General features: G+C 35.0%; 1 protein-coding gene and 3 long non-coding RNA genes across 4 annotated transcripts in view; 2 read left to right on the plus strand and 2 right to left on the minus strand.

Moving 5' to 3' along the window:
* Positions 1–15,470, plus strand: part of LOC140272986 (nuclear GTPase SLIP-GC-like) — a 46,197-nt gene extending 30,727 nt beyond the window's left edge. Inside the window, exons 4-17 of the mRNA XM_072368513.1 lie at positions 7,594–7,810; positions 7,942–8,181; positions 8,577–8,783; positions 10,701–10,876; positions 12,112–12,205; positions 12,295–12,382; positions 12,489–12,610; positions 12,754–12,927; positions 13,014–13,168; positions 13,309–13,426; positions 14,579–14,687; positions 14,795–14,928; positions 15,034–15,115; positions 15,207–15,470. Of these exons, the coding sequence (XP_072224614.1) occupies positions 7,742–7,810; positions 7,942–8,181; positions 8,577–8,783; positions 10,701–10,876; positions 12,112–12,205; positions 12,295–12,382; positions 12,489–12,610; positions 12,754–12,927; positions 13,014–13,168; positions 13,309–13,426; positions 14,579–14,687; positions 14,795–14,928; positions 15,034–15,115; positions 15,207–15,283 (1,845 nt within the window). The 5' untranslated portion in view covers positions 7,594–7,741 and the 3' untranslated portion in view covers positions 15,284–15,470. The remainder of the gene's footprint in view (positions 1–7,593; positions 7,811–7,941; positions 8,182–8,576; positions 8,784–10,700; positions 10,877–12,111; positions 12,206–12,294; positions 12,383–12,488; positions 12,611–12,753; positions 12,928–13,013; positions 13,169–13,308; positions 13,427–14,578; positions 14,688–14,794; positions 14,929–15,033; positions 15,116–15,206) is intronic.
* LOC140272993 (uncharacterized) lies at positions 4,387–5,925 on the plus strand. Its single transcript, XR_011907996.1, has 3 exons — positions 4,387–4,462; positions 5,633–5,745; positions 5,873–5,925. It is a non-coding gene; the product is annotated as an uncharacterized lncRNA (long non-coding RNA).
* A 2,530-nt stretch (positions 15,471–18,000) lies between the features above and the next one.
* Positions 18,001–18,727, minus strand: LOC140272994 (uncharacterized). Its single transcript, XR_011907997.1, has 3 exons — positions 18,665–18,727; positions 18,231–18,312; positions 18,001–18,111 (listed from the first exon to the last, which is right to left on the minus strand). It is a non-coding gene; the product is annotated as an uncharacterized lncRNA (long non-coding RNA).
* Positions 18,728–18,778: 51 nt separating this feature from the next.
* On the minus strand, positions 18,779–19,846 carry LOC140272991 (uncharacterized). Its single transcript, XR_011907994.1, has 4 exons — positions 19,731–19,846; positions 19,489–19,637; positions 19,260–19,365; positions 18,779–19,040 (listed from the first exon to the last, which is right to left on the minus strand). It is a non-coding gene; the product is annotated as an uncharacterized lncRNA (long non-coding RNA).
* Positions 19,847–21,227: the final 1,381 nt, after the last annotated feature.

Below are 21,227 nucleotides of genomic sequence, written 5' to 3' on the forward strand. Positions count from 1 at the left end.
CAGAGCAACAAACAAATGAATTAATAGATATATAAAACAAGCTTCTTATCAGCTTTACTATCTTTTCTATTGACCTAAGCTGTAGCTAAATACTTCTGAGCGTTTAGTTAAAATAATGCCGTAGCAAGTGTAGTTTCTGACACTTAGCAGAGGTTCAGAGGGGCATCAGGTTCAGTGTGTCCAGACAGGAGATGAATAACGGTCAAACATAAACATTTGGAGAAAAACACATTCCTCTGTGGGAGAGATTGCACAGACTTTTAGGCTTTGAAGATCTCTCCAGATTTGATGCATCAATCTGTAATTCTGTTACGGACCTGGTTGTCTGCATCAGCAGAGTTCTTCCTGTACCATCTATACAGATGCTGCTTAAAGGCGGCCATCCATCATACACCACACAACAATATAATTTAAGAGAACTAAGATGCTTCTTTTTTGGTTTCGTTTTGCTTTGCTTATAGGAGTGGAAAGCTGAGCTGAGCTAGTCAATGTGTCGGTTTTGTGGGGATAATGCAGACCAGGAAAAGGAAAGGGGTGATGATGATGATGATGATGATGATGATACAAATCATGACATTGATGAAAAGTTTTCAGTACTGTATGGAGAGGAATGGAAACAGAAATCCCCTGAAAACCTTATGGACAACAACTATTTCAGAGAATCTTCCAGTCCAGGAAGAAAAGTTTGACAGGTGATACGGTAAGCTCTAATATGAATGTATGTATTACTTTGTTAAAAGCATTTAATTCAGTCTAATGGAAGTGAAATATGCAGTATAATCTCACCCATCACAATGAAACTTCTCACTAATGATCCATCCAAGAAGTCAGTGCAGGCTAACTTTGTAGGCCGATAATAAGCTTGGTAAATCTCAAAACCCACCGTACACAACAGATGTCTTTTGCACAAAAAAAAGCAATGTAAATTGGTGTAAACATTATTTCTGTGCGTGATTCAATTGCTGAAAATCAATAAAATGTGCAATTTCCGCAGACTTCTAAGGGTTAATATCCAAAGACAGAAAAATCTTGGCTCACTAGCTCAGGGTGTAAACAACTTTCATTACTTAACTTTTCATTTCAGGCTCAAGAGCTGTCTGCAAAATTAGTCAAGTACACAAGAAATAACACAAAAAAAGGAGAAGGTAGAGAAGTAAGGGAATGGTATTGGCCACTTGTAAAGTGTGTTACTATCAAGGTGCCAAACAATGATCTTCTCCAACATGTGACAATTGTTGATCTTCCTGGAAATGGGGACTGTAACGAGAGCAGAGATGAAATGTGGAAAAAGGTAATTAACTGTTTTACATATTACTTTAATCTGGTAACTGTAATGATTTCAAGGTTTTTTGTTTTAGAAAGCGCTGATGATTCATCTTTATTAATCACACAATATAATGCCTTTTCAGATTGTTGGAGACTGTTCTACTGTGTGGATTGTCACTGAAATCAATCGAGCAGCAGCAAATAAAGAATCCTGGGAGATACTGAAAAGAGCTGGTAGTCTTATTGGAAATGGTGGTGAGTGTCAGCGCATTCACTTTATCTACACCAAGTCTGATGATATTGGAGATTTTGATGATCAGTAAGTGAATTAAGATGTTCATATTTAAATACAATATCCAAGTTAAACACAAAGATGCATAAGGTGACCAAAAGCTGCAGAGGGGTTAATACAACTACCTATATAAAGAGCCTTATGAACGTATTCACTCTCTTTAGCAGTTTTTTATTATGTTTCAAACTGGAATTTCAATTTATTTCTTATCAGATTTTTACGGAGTGTAATGGACTGTAATGTAGAATAAAAAGTGTCATGTATGTGTCATGTGTTTGGTTATAAAGACACATAAACAGCTTTAACTATCCCTTGGAGCACAATTAAATTAATTATGAGAATATACCACTGCACCACATTCGCTAAAAAGGGCTTATATTTTCTTAATTCTCCCAATGCTGCGCGTCATCAACAACATGCACTGTCTATGGTCCTGATTCTGTTAATTTCTAAACAACTGGACTCTAAGTCAGATAGTTCTTCACTGAGATGTGTCCACATTAGTTTGCTGTGGAGGTTTGCCATTAGTGTTTTCTTTAACTTCTTGTATTTGCTAAAAAAAAGCGTAAATGTATAAAATATACTGTACATCTAGTATAAAGCACTTGATAACATAACCATTTGTGTTAATGAAGTGTTCACTGCAGATTTTAATAGTCACAACAAAATGGACAGAGTGATCTGACAGACAGGAAGATAAAATGCAGTCCATTTTTTGAGTGGCGTGAGAGCAGGCAACCAAAAGATCTTAATACAATTTAAAAAACTGTCAATTCAGCAAGTGGATTCCTTTAATTTCCCCTTTTGGGTAAATCCTCTGAATCCTCTAAAGCCTTTAAAAACCATACAAATACCTAAACTGATGTGCTAGAACAAAGCTGATTCACAAAGGCTCTACCCCACAACTCCCAAAACCAAGAGGATCTGCTGACAACATTCGGATTCAACACTACTCCTGCAGAGGTGTCATGTTAATGCCCTGACAGGTCAAAGATGTTTTAGCAATGCAATGAAGGTTTTAATGTGATCAGCGTCCATTACCTTTTCACAACTAAGAAAACAACCAGAAATGGTTTTAAAATAAACAGTAATAAAGCATTTATGTTGTGGTTTAGCACCCAGGAACAAAGTGTGAGGGATGCATCAATCAATTTTATGTATTATTTTTTCATTGTTTTCTTTCAGTTCTTGCATGGGACAAAATGTGCCATCATACCTCTGATTCACCTGGCTCTTACTGTATGTAAGTGTTCAAAAGAATGTTCAGGTTTACAACTTTATTCTTTTTGTTTTGTTTTTTTGTTGTCACATTGACCTCTGAATAATGAAACTGTTCCTGCGTTGTCTTCTTTACCATTTGTGACTCTGTTCCAGGACATGAATGTCAGTTATTAACCACTGACACACCCAAAATACAAACACTCGTGCAGAACAGTTTATCCATAAGCGAAACTAAACCCTCTAACAGGACAGCTTATTTTGCTTCAATAATGTTCATGTGGTTCCCTGCTGGTTCACACCACTTCACATTACTTTGTTCTTCTGTTTTCATTTGATTTATGATTAACAATTGCTAAAAAAGAGAGTAATTTAAGTAACATGATGAAACTGAAGATAAACCTCAGATTAAATAAATTAATGAATAATAAATTAACAAATTCTTAAGTGTGTTGAGGAGTTTCTGATATTTCAAAAATTCAAATGTGTGTATTGTTTTTCACTGCTCATTGGCTAGTTTTCTAAATCCATACATTTAACATCAGCACAAACAAAGAAAAAGACAAAAAATAAACTCATAAAATCTACCTAACTACAGTGCTCAAAGCTCAAAAGGCAATACTTCACTATAATATGGAAGCTTACTTATGTTAAGATATGTAAACACAGCATGTGTACTAATGTGGAGTATGTGACAAGTGCTGTAAATACAAAAGTGATCGTCACAAATTATGATATTTATAGTTTTCTTTTTTTTATTTTGTGGGGGACATTAGATTTTTAGATAACTTGAATGTTTTTGGTTCCTCACTTCGGATGTAGTTATGCCCATTTCTAATAGTAGTATCATGGTGTGGGGGTGGTGAATGTGAGTGTCCATGGTCGTTTTTTTGTCTTGTTTCTCACTGTATATGTCACCCTGCCCTTGTTAGTTGGCTCTCTGACTGTTTTACATACCATTTGTTCAGCTTATTTGTTTCTACATGCCCGTGTTCCAATAGACCAACGTGTTGAATCATGTTGGCAACTGAAATAATGTTAAAGGCAGATTGCTTTTTCAATCATTATTGAATATATATCAAGAATATGATTATGTATCTAAACAGCAGCTCTATCAGTTTGACTTTTATTCTAATTTTACATTAGCATAATGCCTTTGTTTGTGACAATGTTTCTTTATTTCAGCGTTCATGACAGTTGCTCCTCCTCATCATATTCACTCCCTCTCCTCATATGTAGCCCCTCCCACCTTTCTCAATCACCCGATTCCCAACACTGCCCTGATCCTCTGGTCCTCATTTACTGATCAGTCTCTTTGAGAATCAGCTTGTGTAATTTTACTTACTGTTTGTAACAGAGTTTATTGTGCCTCTAATACTACAACTTTCCATGATTTGTCTTTCTTATCTAGCTTTTTTTTTTGCAGTCCTGTGATTCTTGTTGACCTCACCTCTCTCTAACCATTTACCTGTTTTTATCTGCATTAACTTCAGTAACCGGTGAGCTGTTTTAACTTGTTGATCCAAATGTTTTAGTACCATATATACATTTTAGAGTTACCTGAAAACATCTGTATTTTCGAACAATATTATTTTTCTTTTAGTTTCTCTTTTTCGATTATGGATGATTTTGTTCGTGAAAAACTAATCCAATGGGATCTAAGCGACTGGATGGACACATTTAAAGGTAAAGTACTACAATATGTGCTTGTTGTTTGCAAATACAGTGTGTGGAGACGTTTGTTAAGATATTTATCACTGCATGGTATCATTGAATTATGATGCATTCGGCTGACACAACCAGCTCTGTGAAGAGTGAAACTCAAACATGTAGCAGATGATGTGTTTTACTGTAGACAAAGCAGTTTTGACCCCTCTCTGAGGTTGCACAAATCAGTCACATCTGTTTCCATGTCTGCAGTGGTGTGTTGGCAAATGCTCCCAAAAGTTGAGTCATGTTCCTCTTTATCATTTGTAGAACATACCCTGTAAGAAGAATTTAATATTACAGAACAGTAATAGCAATAGAAAAGCTAAAACATTTAAACAAAGAGAGATCACAAGTAATACATGTAAAAACAAAAACAGACAACACCAATTAAAACCTAATAAAAAGGACTTCCTTGTAAAATGTCGGAAAAAAATCACATTGAAAATAATAACAGTGTTAACAGTTAAAGGCCTCGGCGAACAAGTATGCATTCAGTTGTGTTTTAAAACTGTTAACTCTCACTTGACAGTGAAAAGCGGTTTTACAGCTTTGGAACCACTGCCATTACTAAATAGCTAAAAGCAGTTTTTCAGAAGATACACAAAATCTGGAGTTAGAGTAAACTTTAAAGGCAGAGAAAAATATAGATCAGAAATATAGTTGCCAACCCAAGTAAAGCTTTAAAAATGTACAAAATAAGTTTTCAATCAATTCTACATTTAACCAGAGAGAGGCAAGAACAGAAGTGATATTTTCTGGTACCAGTTAGGAATCTGGCTGCTGGATTCTGAACCAGCTGCCGACTGGCCCGAGAATAAGCAGTTACAATAATCTGACCGTGAAGTGATTAAGGCTGTAATGATAGTTTTCAAGTCATTAATGGAGGACCAAAAACACCATAATTGTGAATAAATTACTTACTTAATTCATTCATTTATGGTCTACATTTATCTATTTTTCAATTTGTTAATTAATTTATTTTTTCATCTATCAAAAAACAATTGAAATTGAATGGTGACCCACGCACCCCTCTGTGCTCTGACCCTAAATTTCTGAGTCCAGAACTTCGTCACATCTTTCTGAAATTCATCTGTTGTAAAATGATTTCTCCATGACCATGATTTAATTAAGCTTTTTTTTTTTCAGAACAAGGCATTGATAAGGAGAGTCTTTATTGTCTTGATGATCAAGACATTGATAAACTGTTCTCAAAAGTGGGACCAAGTGCAAAATTCAAGAAGAAACTCAAAGTGTTAAAGGTAGCATTCTCCACTGTGAAATCATGTTGCACTTTTTTACATTATACAATAACAGGTGAATTTACTTCTTAAATACTATCTTTACAAAGATAAAGGTGTGTTTGGTTTGCAACTGTTTTCTTGACAGCAGGAAGAACAGAATGCAAATCAGGACACACAGGGTTCCTCTTCTCAAGTAGGTTCAATATTTTTTTTTTTTTAAAACATAACATATCTTATGATTTACTTGTATTGTTTTAGATTATATTTTCAGTGTCTGCTTAGACTTTTGCATGGTTTAACTGAGTATTTTATCTGCTCTATCCACAGCTGCAGGGTGAAACAAGTGATTTGACTGAGGTAAAGGACTGAAATTTACAAATATTTAATGAGCTAACATATATTTATGGATTCATTGTGAAGTGACCGAGGACAAAGTCCTATTTGAGGAACAAGGAAGGTGCTTGGCATCATTTGTGTTTTATGTTTCTCATACTGCCAGGACTTTGCTTAAGAAATTTTTGATAGAATGACAGTTTTAATCCATTACACCTGTGAAAGTTTCTGAATAGCAGAAGGTTGGTGCATGATAAAGGATCGTTTCTCCATAAAACACTGTTCTGTTCATCCTCAGGTTGGACCATCTTCAAGCGATAAAGATGAGATACACAGTAAATCATATACTTTATCTTTGATTAACTAAGTCTTTTAAGAAAATGTTTCAGTACTGAGGGAGACCGAAACTTGTTTTTCCTTTTTAACTAAACAAGGAAAGAGAAAATCCGACCATCAAGGGGAGTCCAGTAAATGGCAAGCACCAACTAAATGGCCGCGTGACTCAATGTCAGGATCCATTACAGGTATTTCTTTTACAATCACTGGCACTAAGGAGCCCAATGGGATGAAATGCAATTATTCATGTAGCAAGTTTCAATTTAATCCTTGACCACAGAAAACGTGTTCTCAATGGTTCATGTTTCCTGATAAGTAGTCCTTTACTTTTCTGATGACAGAAGCAATGATACTGTCTAAGGTGAAAGCTGCAATGGAAAATGTCAATATCAAACTTCAAAGCCAGGACAACACAAAACTCAATGATTTCTTGAAGTAAGTACTGTTTTTTGTTATTTTCCTGTTTTATAAAGAGTTTGATTTTAGTTTATTAATAAAAACACAATGGCTGTCTGAAACATCATTGCTTTGTTGTAATCAGTAAGCTTCCTGAGATCCCTTTTGTCCAATGAAGAGGAAAAAACAGCATTTGCACATAGTGAAATCCTTTATCACATAATTGTAACGTACATATATATGTAGTCATTTAATAGATGCTTTTGTCCAATGCAACTTGCAAGGGACAACATTCAAGCTTCAGTACATTAAGAAGCCCTCCATGTATTAAGTGCTAAATCTATTTATAACAGAATATGACAGGAGTGTTAAAAACTGGTTGTTCAGGTAAGGCATGTTAGGGTGTTGAAGGTGCCAGGTATTCCCCAATTAGATAAGTCTTGCAAAATTTAATGAAATGGACTGATTTCTATAACATAGCCTGTGTTATTCTGATTTAAAAAATATATATATATATATAAATAAATAAAATAGGAAAGTCTACTGGTCATCAAAAGCTGTATAGTATCAGAAGAGACCATATTGGCTCATTTCTATAAATTATTTCAAATGTAATCTTACATGGGTAATACCTGGTGATGTTGTGGTAATAATTATGTGTGGGCTCTCAATTTCCCACTTTCATATACAACCATTAGAGGCTGTTGTTAATGGCGAGAGGTACTCCTAATTTTGAAACCCAACTTCACCGTTTGTGCATTTTGTAGGTGAATGATTAACACATATCTACATTCTTAACAGGAAAAAAATCGAGGATTTGGAGACAGACAAGAGAGAGCTGGTTGGTGTCTTTGGTAAAACTGGGGCTGGAAAGAGCTCTTTGATAAACACTATCATTGGGGAGAAGAATCTTTTGCCCTCTGGAAGTGTCAGTGCATGTACCTCAGTCATGATAAAAGTAGAGGCCAATGTGTACAACAAGAAGTATGAAGCAGAGATCGAGTTCATCACAAAAGAGGTAAAATAAACTGCACATGTTAAGTCCTGTTTGAGGCTGATTAACTATTATAGTTGCTAGTGACTCATATCTATTAACAAAACTCATTTTTACATAGCTATTGTTTTTTTATTATATTGTTTGTCCTTTAGGAGTGGAGAGATGAGGTGTGGCCAATGTTTCAGTTTCTTGGGGATAAAGCAGATGAGGAAAAGGAAAAGGAAAATGATGATGATCATGATGATGAATATCATGACATTTGTAACAAGCTGTCAGCACTGTATGGAGAGGAATGGGAACAGAAATCCTGTGAAAACCTCATGGAAAACAAATACTTCAGAGAAATTCAAGAATTTCTCCAGTCCAGGAAGAAGTCTTTGATATGTGAATCAGTAAGGTCTAAAATAAATTTGTATACTATTTTGTTGAGAGCATTCTTCCCAGTATGATAGATATTAAATGTAATGAATGTATGAATTAAATGTAATTTAGTTTGCAGTATGCAATGGTCAATATCACTTGAATATGCTTTGATTGTCTACTGTTATTTCCAATGACAGATTCAGTCCTCATCCAGCATGCAGAAGATATTTTTTTGTAGAAATATCTGGAAAGATGTTTTGCCATTCCTAAGACATTTTTCTATTCAGCTACTTTTTGTCAGAGGGGGAAACATTGCTCGAAATCAGTTTTTACAGCACAACAAAAATGCTCTGTTCAAACAGAAAAATCTTTGCTCACTTGTTCAGGGTGTAAACAACATTCATTACTTGACTTTTCATTTCAGGCTCAAGAGCTGTCTGCAAAATTAGTCAAGTACACAAGAAATAACACAAAACAAGGAGAAGGTAGAGAAGTAAGGAAATGGTATTGGCCACTTGTAAAGTGTGTTACTATCAAGGTGCCAAACAATGATCTTCTCCAACATGTGACGATTGTGGATCTTCCTGGAAATGGGGACCGTGACAAGAGCAGAGATAAGATGTGGAAGCGGGTAATTTATTGATGTACATGGCAATTAAATCTGGAAACTGTAATGTTTTCAGTTTTTTTATATATATATATATATATATATATTATGGCATGCCGTTCAGGAAATTAATCTTTGAATATATGGAATGAAACTTTGAATATATTGAATGAAACTCTGAATATATTGAATGAACCTTGAATATATGGAATGAAACTCTGAATATATTGAATGAAACTCTGAATATATTGAATGAACCTTGAATATATGGAATGAACCTTTGAATATATTGAATGAAACTCTGAATATATTGAATGAAACTTGACTGACGTCAGACTTCACGGAAGTGCCTGCAGCCATCTTGTCTAAGGTGTGGATACTGTGGCGAAAAGCGAATGACAATTAGTCAGTCCGCTCGGAATTTTGCAGGATGAATATTAAAGTATGAGGACATCATTAACACACTGGCGAATGCATGTACGGGCCAAAATCCTCCCGATAACCCTGCCCGTTCTTCTAACGAAGAAGTCGTAAGTCTGCCACGACTTCTTCGTTAGAAGAACGGGCAGGCAGCTGTTTATCAGGCCAACCTCAGCATGCCTTCAACCTCTCAGGAGTGCCCCAAAACGGCAATGCAGGCTGAATATTTAGTTAAGAAATGAACGTATATGATGATCCGTGACACAATGTCCACTTTGGGCACGATGCATTTGTCTGTCCGCAATCTGCTGTGAGTAACGTGAACAAAGCTGTGTCGCGGATCATCAAATACGTTCAATACTAAACTAAATATTCAGCCTACATTGGTCTATGAATGTGGGTGATTCTTATTGTATCTAAACAATATATAGCCTGCATTGCCGTTTTGGGGCACTCCTGAGAGGTTGAAGGCATGCTGAGGTTGGCCTGATGTCGTAAGTCTGCCACGACTTCTTCGTTAGAAGAACGGGCAGGGTTATCGGGAGGATTTTGGCCCGTACATGCATTCGCCAGTGTGTTAATGATGTTCTCATACTTTAATATTCATCCTACAAAATTCCGAGCGGACTGACTAATTGTCATTTGCTTTTCGCCACAGTATCCACACCTTAGACAAGATGGCTTCAGGCACTTCCGTGAAGTCTGACGTCAGTCAAGTTTCATTCAATATATTCAGAGTTCATTCAATATATTCAAGGTTCATTCCATATATTCAAGGTTCATTCAATATATTCAGAGTTTCATTCAATATATTCAAAGTTTCATTCCATATATTCAAGGTTCATTCAATATATTCAGAGTTTCATTCCATATATTCAAGGTTCATTCAATATATTCAGAGTTTCATTCCATATATTCAGAGTTTCATTCAATATATTCAAGGTTCATTCAATATATTCAGAGTTTCATTCCATATATTCAAGTTTCATTCAATATATTCAAGGTTCATTCAATATATTCCGAGTTTCATTCAATATATTCAAGGTTCATTCAATATATTCAGAGTTTCATTCCATATATTCAGAGTTTCATTCCATATATTCAAGGTTCATTCAATATATTCAGAGTTTCATTCCATATATTCAGAGTTTCATTCAATATATTCAAGGTTCATTCAATATATTCAGAGTTTCATTCCATATATTCAAGGTTCATTCAATATATTCCGAGTTTCATTCAATATATTCAAGGTTCATTCAATATATTCAGAGTTTCATTCCATATATTCAGAGTTTCATTCAATATATTCAAGGTTCATTCAATATATTCAGAGTTTCATTCCATATATTCAAGTTTCATTCAATATATTCAAGGTTCATTCAATATATTCAGAGTTTCATTCAATATATTCAAAGATTAATTTCCTGAACGGCATGCCATAATATGTATATATATATATATATATATATATATATATATATATATGATGATGATTAATCATACAGTATCATGTCATTTCAGATTGTTGGAGACTGCTCTACTGTGTGGATCGTCACTGATATCAATCGAGCAGCAGGTGACAAAGAATCCTGGGAGATTCTGAAAAGTGCCGGTAGTCTCCTCGGAAATGGGGGCGAGTGTCAACGCATTCACTTTATCTGCACCAAGTCTGATCTTTTTGAAGATTTTGATGATCAGTAAGTGAATTAAGATCTTAAAAGTGCACAATTGAAAATCCAAGATAAAGGCTCATGCATTTGGTGGCTGAAAGTCAATCAAGGGTAAATTTATACAAATATATACAAAATATGTCATCAACTTTGGCATTTTTCTGTTTTGTTGGATTATGAACTGGAAAATTTTATTTTTTTTTATCTATTCATATTCGTTATGATGGTTATAAAACAATATATAAAGCTCTGAATATTCTATCCTATATATAGTACCATTAAGTTAAATCGTGAGAAAAAGGAAAACATACATTGCTGCAACAAGTCTGCTAAAAAAAAAAGGCAGATTACCTACACTCATACCAAGCTTAAATAGTAATTAATCAGAGGGGTAACAAAAGAAGTCAATAACATCACTTTATACTACTAGAAGGAACATGGCTGGCCGTAGTGTGTCCTGGAGCCAATGGAATATGAAGAGGAAGAAGTAGCCAGCACTAGCAGTAGCAAATAAACACACCTTAACAGAACATATGAGAGATGAGAGGAGTTTAATTAAAAGAACAGTAATTACAACTACGGCGTTTTGGAAGCAAACACTACCTTCTTCACCAGTCACTCCCACATAGAAACCCAGTTCAGTTGTAAAGGTATGAAATTACAAAACGAGCAAATACAGGTAATTTTTTTGGACCTATAAATCAGAACTCATAATAGAAAAGGGCTACGGTTTTAAAAACGAAGAAACTGTATAATGTGAACACGTGAAACACATTTAAAGCTAGCTTATTGATGGTTGCCAGTGTTACAATTCAATTTGTTTTAGCTAAATGACTCCCGTTGACCTGCAGCAATGCAAATATAACTAAATATGTCCTGCATGCGACTATCACTCAAACAACACTCAACATTACAATTAAACGAGGATGTCTTGACATTTTGAGGCACTAGATAATTTGGTACTGATGAGGACAGCTACACAGCATCATCCAGTTTTCTGCAAGCTTTTTCAGCTACCAAGGCTTACAGCTGAATGCCAGTTATTGTTAAAAGATACCTTAAAAAAGGGTTCAACTGTACCTCGTCTGGTAAACCTCTGCCCGCTTATGGTGATTATTTTTGAAGACCAAAGTTAGAAAATGCACTTTTAGTTACAGGTTGCAAAGCAACAAAATGGAACAATACCAGCTATGATGAAAACTTTTTCAAGGGAATCTGTCTATTTTTGTCATTTATGGAGAACTCTGCAACTTCTCTTATAGCTCAAAAGCTGATTTTCAGGCCCTTGTATGCAAGAGAAATATGGATGCCAAGGATGAAGTGAACGAAGAATTCAACAAGCTAACTGGGATTAAGGTGAATTGTGAATACTGACAGAATATCTAACACAAAGGTTTGTCTGTAAATGTGAGCAAAACTTGTAATTAAAATTCTGTTCTCCTCAGAAACACTTCAGTAACGACTGTTTCAAAGTGTTCACAGTGAGCTCCAAAGAGTTCCTAAAGAAGAAACTTCTAAAGCTGGATGACACTGGTAGGTGAAGTCTTTTATATATTGTGTAAAAATGTTACACACATCAGGCAATTATTGCAAAACAGCAACCTGAGAATGTCATGTAAATCTAAGTGTGTTTTTACAGAAATACCCAAGCTTGTTGAGTTTTTGCAAAATCTCAATGACCGTCACTCAAAGACATTAAACTATGTCTCTGGAGCTCATGCCATTCTCTCGCTGATTCAGGCTGCCAGGTTGAGAGAAATGGTAAGATCAAGAAACTTTTAATTATGTTTTAGTGAACTATGTTGATATTCATGAAAAACTTGACTTGCAAATAAAGAAGCTATTATATGTATGGCTTCATTACTATATCTCTTTCTTTTTGCCGTTTTGTTTTTTAATTCTAGGTTGGCAGTGAAACACAGGTGTGTGAAGAACTCGAGAGAAACATAAGCTATCATCTTTTCCCAGTTAGAAAGGCGATGAATGATGCTTTCAAGACCTTTGACAGATGTCTTAGTGAAGGGGTTGAAAAATCCAAAAGTTCATGTGAAGGAAACCTGAAATCCTTGCTGTACCCTGTACGTATTTTGATGATAAACACCAAGTGAATTTTGACAGTGTTGGAAACTTATTTTTTTTCATTATTTTTTATGTTGTGCTTCAGAGAAAGACTGGCCGTGGTTTTCACAAGACATTGAAGAGTGTTGTCAAAAACAATGGCAGCTACAAACCCAAAAAAGGGAAGGAAATAAACCTCAACATGAAATTAACTTCATCCTTGACTGACAGCATTGATGAGGAATTCAGGAAGACCTTCCCGTAAGAATTACTTAAATGAGCATATAACGTCTTTTTTTGGCCCATTTTCTAACTCTTAATGATCTATATAATTAGCATAACATTATCATTAGAGGTTTAAATTACATTTACATGTATGCTACTGTTTAAACTTGTTTCAGAAATGAAGGGAAATGTGAGGCATTCAATGGGGTCATCAGCACATTTTCACTCGGCACAGAGGAGCTGATTCAAAAGTACAAAGATGTTGAACTGCAGCTGATATTTCTCAAGACAGAGGTAAAGAATGACCAGAAGCACCATCCTGTTCATAGGTTAAATACAGATGTTTGTTTGTTATAGGCTTAGACTGCTGGTGGATCTCATCTGTCACACCTTTCCTCACTTTGCTCTCTTTTTCCCCCTGTTTAATTTCTCAAATGATATTATGTACATGTGACATTATTGTGGTTATTAACTTGTGTTTCCCTGTTCCAACAGGTATCCTTTGAATGGTGTTACGCTGTTTCTTTCCCCTCTTTTCTGTCCTCTCAAACCCCAGCTGGTCGAGGCGGGTGGCCACCCTTCCTGAGTCTGGTTATGCCAGAGGTTTCTTCCTGTTAAAAGGGAGTCGTTCCTTTCCACAGTCGCCGCAGACACACTCAGGAAGGGAGATTGGACCGCAGACAAGTTTCGGTGCAATCTGTTGGTTTCCTTAGCTAGGATATTGTTTTTGAATGGGCTCTATATGAATGAATTGGATAATTTTTAAATAAATTCATTGGATTTCATTGGATTATGATTACAACGAATTGAATTCAAATTGGCTTGAATTGGACTATATTATTTAAGTGCCTTGAGATGACATTTGTTGTAATTTGGCACTATGAAAATAAAACTGAATTTAATTGAAAAGGCTCTAGCAAACTGCATATTTGCAGCAGCACATTCCTTGCCAGTCTAAATCACGATGTCAGCCATTCGTCTGTCTTCGCAAGCATATCTACACGGTCTCAGAACACACGCTCTCTTCCAAGGCATCCAAAAGTAGCAAGTCAGCCACTGGTTACACAACCCATTGACCTTGTTATATACAGTCAAATTAACCTTCAGTTAGTGTGTAATTTAAGTCAAACATAATTAGCATAATTAGCATTAATATGGAGTATAATGTGTATATTTATTTATGATTGCTTCAAAGTAAATAAATATACAATCCATTCGTCAAGCAAACTTGATTTGAATAACAGCGGACTATTTTACGTAACTCCTTACAGGCCTGGATCACTCGTAAATTCTGTTCGTATCTGAAAGAAAACTGAAAATATGAAAAAATTGGTGAATGTTTTTGTATGCATGACTTAAGAACAAATCTGTTCGCACGAATGGTTCTTGCATGAGGCCCAATATGTTGATAAACGTGAACTATATTATTTCTTCCATTTTTCTTAGGAAGAAAAAATGAAGACGAAGCTTAGCAGACTCATCCGTGACCGCAAGAAAACAATCTACAGCAGCCTGTTAAAGACCATCAAAGAAATCATGCAAGAATGCTATGAGAGTAAGAAAGGCAGTCATGTCATACAGCATGTCACTATCATGATATACAGTCTTACAGCATATTCAGTGTGATTGGTGATGAAGAAAATGACAATCCTCTGTTTTTAGAAGCCGCGGAGTTTAAAGGAAAGGACACCCTGCAGAACATGAGGGACACAATTGAGAGACATGTATATGAATCAAAGAGCAGAATGTTTGATCAGACTAAAACAGTTATGTTGAACCAGCTGAAAGAACTGACGGTTTGTCCCATTTTAATAAAGAGAAAGATACGCATGTCTCATTCATTTAATCTTTAACTCGATTTCCGACTGTAACAAGTTCTAAAGTTTTTGATGTTCTTTTAGGATGACATCGTGAAAACCCTGGAAACATACATGAAGGAATCAATTGAGCTCTCGCTGAAGATGGATTACAAGTCCATCCCAGGTAAAGCCGCAACCTGTTAAATAATTTCTGTAGATCACTGAGAATCCTGAAAATATTTAATTGACACAAATATCTGATGTTTGATCATTAGACGTTTCAGCAGAGCTTACGATGGTGCAGAAACACTACGATGAATTGAGAAGAATCTCAGATGAAGAAATGTCATGAAATGGGTAAAGCTTTCAAGTGTCCATAGTTATAAAGGGACTTGATTGATTTTTGAATCCATGACACATCATGCATAAGAACTCTGGGAAACTTCAAGTTAAAGGGCCTGACATTTTTGTGGCAACTGTTAAATGATTGATGTGATGTGTTTTGCCACAATGTTTAATCTTGTTGTTCTTGTAGGTTCATATTATTTTTGAGAGTTTCTATAATAAACAAAGAACTTTAAGTTCATTATAGCGTTAAATTGTTTTTTCTTTAGTTTTTTTGTGTTTCAGATGATTTGCTTTTGTTTCTTAGAGGCAGACAAAATGTGGGAGGAAATTCCTTGACTGGAACCAAACCAAACATTTAATGGTTTTCATCATGTTGTTGTACTTTTTTGATCTTAAGGAGTTTAACATTGAATTCTCATCTCTTGATTTTAGGCTAGTGTTGTTTTATTAAGTTCAGAACACTGCAATTCCACTGATTTTTATGGAAGTGAGAATTTAACGGTGGAACGTGAACTCTCATCGTGTGTTTGATGTGACAAAGACTTTTAGCTTTTAAGTACAGTTCTCATATTAATTTCTTACTCTTTGGGTGTTCATATGAAAAATGGAAAGAAATCAAAGTTAAAGTAATGAATCAGTGGCTTCTAAGTGGGAACAGACGGTCAACTTTTTAAAATTGTATTTTTCCATTTTTTTTTCTAACCTGTGCTGAATCTTGATGCCTGTATATTAAGTGCAATCCAATAAACCCTGAACCCCAAAACATTTAAGTTTCTTTCTTTCTTTGAGGAAGTGCTGATTATAAGACTCAAATCATTTGTCCAACTATGCTATTTCTTCATTAGAACTTGAATCATAAGTTTTTACCTAAAACTAAGTTGTAGAAAGGGTACATACGTATATAAAATGCATCTTAAATATAGAAGTGTAAAACTTTACTGTGTGTTTTAATTCTAATTCTAATTCTTAATTTTGATTTTGTCAACTATAGAAACATTATCATCACAGCATCATATTCGTCATTTAAAAGTAGAAAGAAAAGATCTGAAGCAGTATTCTGTTCACTTCCAAGCATTTCTTATCAGAAAGTTAATAAGGTAATTCTGTCCTTTTACTTATTTCTCACTTTCATTTTTCTTTTTGGAATTGGTAACAACATACAACAGAATCATGATTATTACCATTATATCACTGTTAAGAACAATATTTGTTCCAAGATATGTTTCAAAGTATTGCTGAATAAGCAGGAACAGCAACAATAAGAAAACTGCAATCACAGAGAGAACTAAAAACAGCAGTTCAGGTTATTTCAACACAACAACATGTGATCTCTGTGGGGACAGTTTGGTTTCTGGATAAACTTTGCATAGTTTTTGCATGAGTTTGATGTGTGTGTGCGTGTGTGTCTGTGGGTAACTGCCATTTATCTCTTGGAACAGAGACACAAATGGTGAGTAAGAGTGAAACTATATCATTGCCCATAGGCGCCGCATTAAACTGGTGTTTGGATTGTTTAAAGGCTGTTTGTGTTCTTCAGCAGATTTTTATTGTGCAGAAGGGTAAATTATCCTGCTGGGGGAGGTGGCTGCTATCTGGCAGAGGTTCAGCATCCACATGAATGTCAGCACTAAGCTTCAAAGATTCATTTTAAAAAGAGCTGAGCAGGTTTGCTTGCTTTATGATTAAGCTATTATCAATGATAGATTTGATTTTGAAGTGCTGTTCAGTCAGCTAGTTTCACCCTTATTTTCTGTGACCCAAGCTTTTGGGAGATGCTAAATGATGAAGAAGGCACCAATATATCAAGATTTAAAAAGGAACTCCAGATGGAGAAAGTGTATAAATATGTATATATGCGTATAAACAAATCTTTGTCTTTTTTATTTAGTTCCACCATTGATCGAAGTTACTGCCGTTGATCTCCAAAAACTGAAAATGCATTTCCACTTTTACTCAAAATTTATTGGGTATAATGTCATATCATATATACATATTAGAAAAAAAGGAGGAAAAATGTATCTTTTACACAGAGAAGAAAATGGTTTATTATTTTCTGCATAAAATTCTCTTCATTTCATTCTTTTAAAAGCTTAAAGCCTAAAATCAAATATACTATGATAAATTTATGAACCAAGAGTAAATTTGCGCACATTTATTAAAATGCTACGGAGTCTGTTTACACCCATTGGTGAATTAAAGTGAAGAGATAAAGATGTTGAAAGAGAAGAGAGGAAAAAAACTCAACTCATGAACGTAAAAACAAAGTAAGAACTCAAGAGCTTCTTATACGATTAGACTAAATTAAAATGAAAATATTCTGTCAAATTCCCATTAACTAATTATTATGTCGATGATAATCTTTTCATAAACAGTTCAGGTAAAAATCGAGAGGCTTCCTGTCTTTAATCAGTGTTCCTACAGGGATGTTTAGTGGTTGACTCTTTGTTGTTTCTCCTGACAGAGGTAATTTGAAACCTTCACCACAGACATAATTAAGGTTATAATCATTGCATAAATCATTGTATTATTCTGTCTCAAAAATGTGAAGAAAAAATGCTCACTCTGGAATCTTATCATTGCATGAAAACCTGGTTTTCAGTGGCAGCTTTGCTTAACTGCACCTGTCAGAGCAGCAGCTACTGTACAGATAAGCACAAGCGTAAAACAGAGTGTTATAAGTATATCATAAAAATAAAAATCCACCACCATGTGACTTATTATGATGACATTTTCCCCAAGAGTTTACACAAACTTTTCTTGGCATTTCTTAAGCTGAGGAGCCTTTCAGGTCATTGTAGATTTTCTTCACCAGCTTCAGCTCTTCTGAAACATCTAAAAAGAAAAAGAGAAGGTTGCTGCATACTTGTTTATCAATTAATGTCAGTTATTATATGTATACTGAATTGACTGTGTTCTATGTATATTATTTTACATCTATATGCTGCATTTACCAATCAACGATGTTTTCTTTGTCTCGAGTGCGAGTTTAATTGATTCCTCAAGGGTTTCCTTCGCTGTCTTCAGGATGTCCTCCTAATTCAGCATTAAAACCTTCATTACTTATCACAGAGTCCAACATGAAGAGAAAGGATAACACATATTTGTGCAGAGAAAGTCCAAGTCATGTGACTGGTGTCTACACCTTCAGTTTAAAGAATCAAGAATCTTTATTGTCACTATGCAGGCATAATGAAATTTGATGAGTTTTTGCATGTTTCTGTCCAATAGTAATCATTAAAATGTGATATCTGCCTGTTGTGGGGGGGTTTAGGTTAAATTTAGAATTCCACCTAAATGTTGAAAAAGCTTTTATTTGAAATGAGAATGTGTAACATAATTTGTTCTATAATATCATCACATTTCAGTGAATAAAAATGTGACAAACCATCAATTCTTTCAGCTGCGTCAACATAACATCTTTTGCCTTGTCAAACATGGCGTCCTTCGATTCATGGTGTCCTTCGATTCATGGTGTCCTTCGATTGACAATGTTATATGATGCAGAATAGTGTTCTTCATCCTTTGAAGTGCATCTGCTCCACTAATTTTTTCTGCTTCTACAACACAGAATGTAATTTTTATGCACAATCATAAATAATAAAAGTGTGCACCTTTTTGGTGGCAGGCTGTCTGTTGTAACTTCTTCTCTTACCTTTATAGCAGTCTTGCATGCTTTCCTCAATTGTCTTCGTCAGACTGGTGTAGATTGTTTTCTTGCGGTCCCTGATGTCTTTGCTCAGTTTCCTCTTCATTTGATCCTCCTTCAATAGATCCAAATTTATACTTTCACATGTTTTTAAACAGTTATGTTTTTAAGCACATGAAAACATTTCTGTCTGCCACCTTACAATCTTCTATGACTCATTCATTGTTGTAAGCTTTGAAGCATCACGTGACCTTTCAAACATTATCTAATTTTTAACTAACACAAACATTTATAATTAATCGATGGGCAGGATGTTGCTTTTCTCATTTTCTACCTCTGCCTGGAGAAAGATCAGCAGCAGTTCCAGATCTTTGTGATTTTCAATCAGTTCCTCGTTGACAAGTGAAAAGCTTATGTTGAATGATCCATTTCCTTTCATTCTGAAACAAGTTAAAAGTTATATTTGATATTCATCAACATATTTGCAATATTGCCGTCACAATGTAACTGTATAAGTTAGAAATGAGCCAACAAAGAGTTTTATGATCTCATTAAGTTCTTACGGGAAGGTCTTCTTGAATTCCTCATCAATGCTGCCAGTCAGGGTCGAAGTTAACTTCATGTTGAGGTTGATTAGCTTTCCTTTGCCGGTTTTGTGAATGCCCTTTTTTATGACTATGCTCTGCAATTTCTTGAAAGAACTGCGGATAGTCTTTTTTTTTTTTTAAACCAAACAAAAGAAGAAACATTGATTCATATTTACAGAGAGTCATGTTGACTTGAAGTTTATAAATTAAATACATACCTCCTTGAAGAAGTGTGTTAGAGTTTCTTTACATGAGCTTTTGGAATTCTTAACTCCTTCACGAAGGCATTTGTCAAAAGTGTTCAAAGCTTTCTCCATTGCTGCTTTGAATTCAGTAAGTTCAGCATGTCTTCACACACTGTTTTTTTACTAGCCTGAAAAAACCCACTGATTATTCACAATAATAAAACCATGCAGTTTTTTTTAATCTCTTCATTAAATTCTCTTTTGCTGATCAGTTTATGTCTCTCAGGAATGAACTATATCTCCAACTGCAATGACAGTATTTGTAAATGTCATAAACCAATGTTTTATTCACAATAGAGCTGGAAAATTTTAGCTCATCTTGAATGCTCATTATCTTCGACTCTTTGATGGCAGCAACCCGTCTCAGGAAAGTTAGGACAGGGCCAACTAATTGCTGAAAAAGTAAGTTATGTATTTTTTAAAAGAGTAAATATTACTTTATATTACTTAATCTTATTACATTAGACTTATTCCATGATTCCATGCATAAAACTGCAAATACAAGTTAAAGCTCTATTACGCAAAGAAGAACCCATATGTGAACATGATGCACAAACACTGCCTGGACTGAGACAAAATGGAAAAAACTGTTCTGGTCAGATTAATTCATTCTAAAGAGGGGAGGGAATGTCCAGTTTATTATCAGCTTTTAGTTCAAACGCCTGCATATCTGATGGTGTCGGGGTGCACAAGTACCTATGGAACTGGCAACATCTGGAAAGTCACCATCTATGACCGGACAGTCGGTTGACGGACTACCAGATCATTTCAACTTAAGAATTTTGAATTTAATGGAAGTTGTTGCACCGTTAAGAATCAAGAGCACCTTGAGCAAATAGAAAACACCACGGAGAAACACCACAACGGTCAAAAACTGGAAAAGAGAATGCAGGAAAGCTGAACGTAAGTGGAGGAAAGCAAAGCTTCAGATTCACTATGAGCTGTACAAACAATGCCTGCGTAGTTATAACAATGAGCTGTGCAAGGCCAGACAGCTGCATTTATCTGACCTGATTGAATGCAAACAATTCTCGAACTCTGTTTGCTATGGTTGAAAAACTCCAAAACAGTTAAACCCAGACCTCCTCTCCACTGAGAAATGCAACCAATTTGCCAACTTTTTTAGCCAACAAATCTAAATAATTAGACAAAACATTCACGCCACACAGACCAACAAGAAAACTAATCTGTGTCTAAAACCTAGATATAACACTGATGTTATGTTACAATTTAATATTATTAATTTAAAAATCCTAGAGGAAACAGTTCGGCATCTGAAATCAACAACTTGCACTCTGGACATAATACCATCTGACTTTGGAAATTTAAGCATCCAGTAGCAAAAAAAGTAACATAACATATATTCAACATACATTAGCATCTATACAAAAATAATAAAAAACTAGGAAGTAACTGTAGAAAATAAAAATGTTTTGTACAACTATAAACTATTCGAAAAATATAAAGTGA

The sequence above is a fragment of the Leuresthes tenuis genome, unplaced genomic scaffold (assembly GCF_036924035.1).
Source record: "Leuresthes tenuis unplaced genomic scaffold, fLeuTen1.0.hap1 SCAF_17, whole genome shotgun sequence".
Lineage (NCBI taxonomy): Eukaryota > Metazoa > Chordata > Actinopteri > Atheriniformes > Atherinopsidae > Leuresthes > Leuresthes tenuis.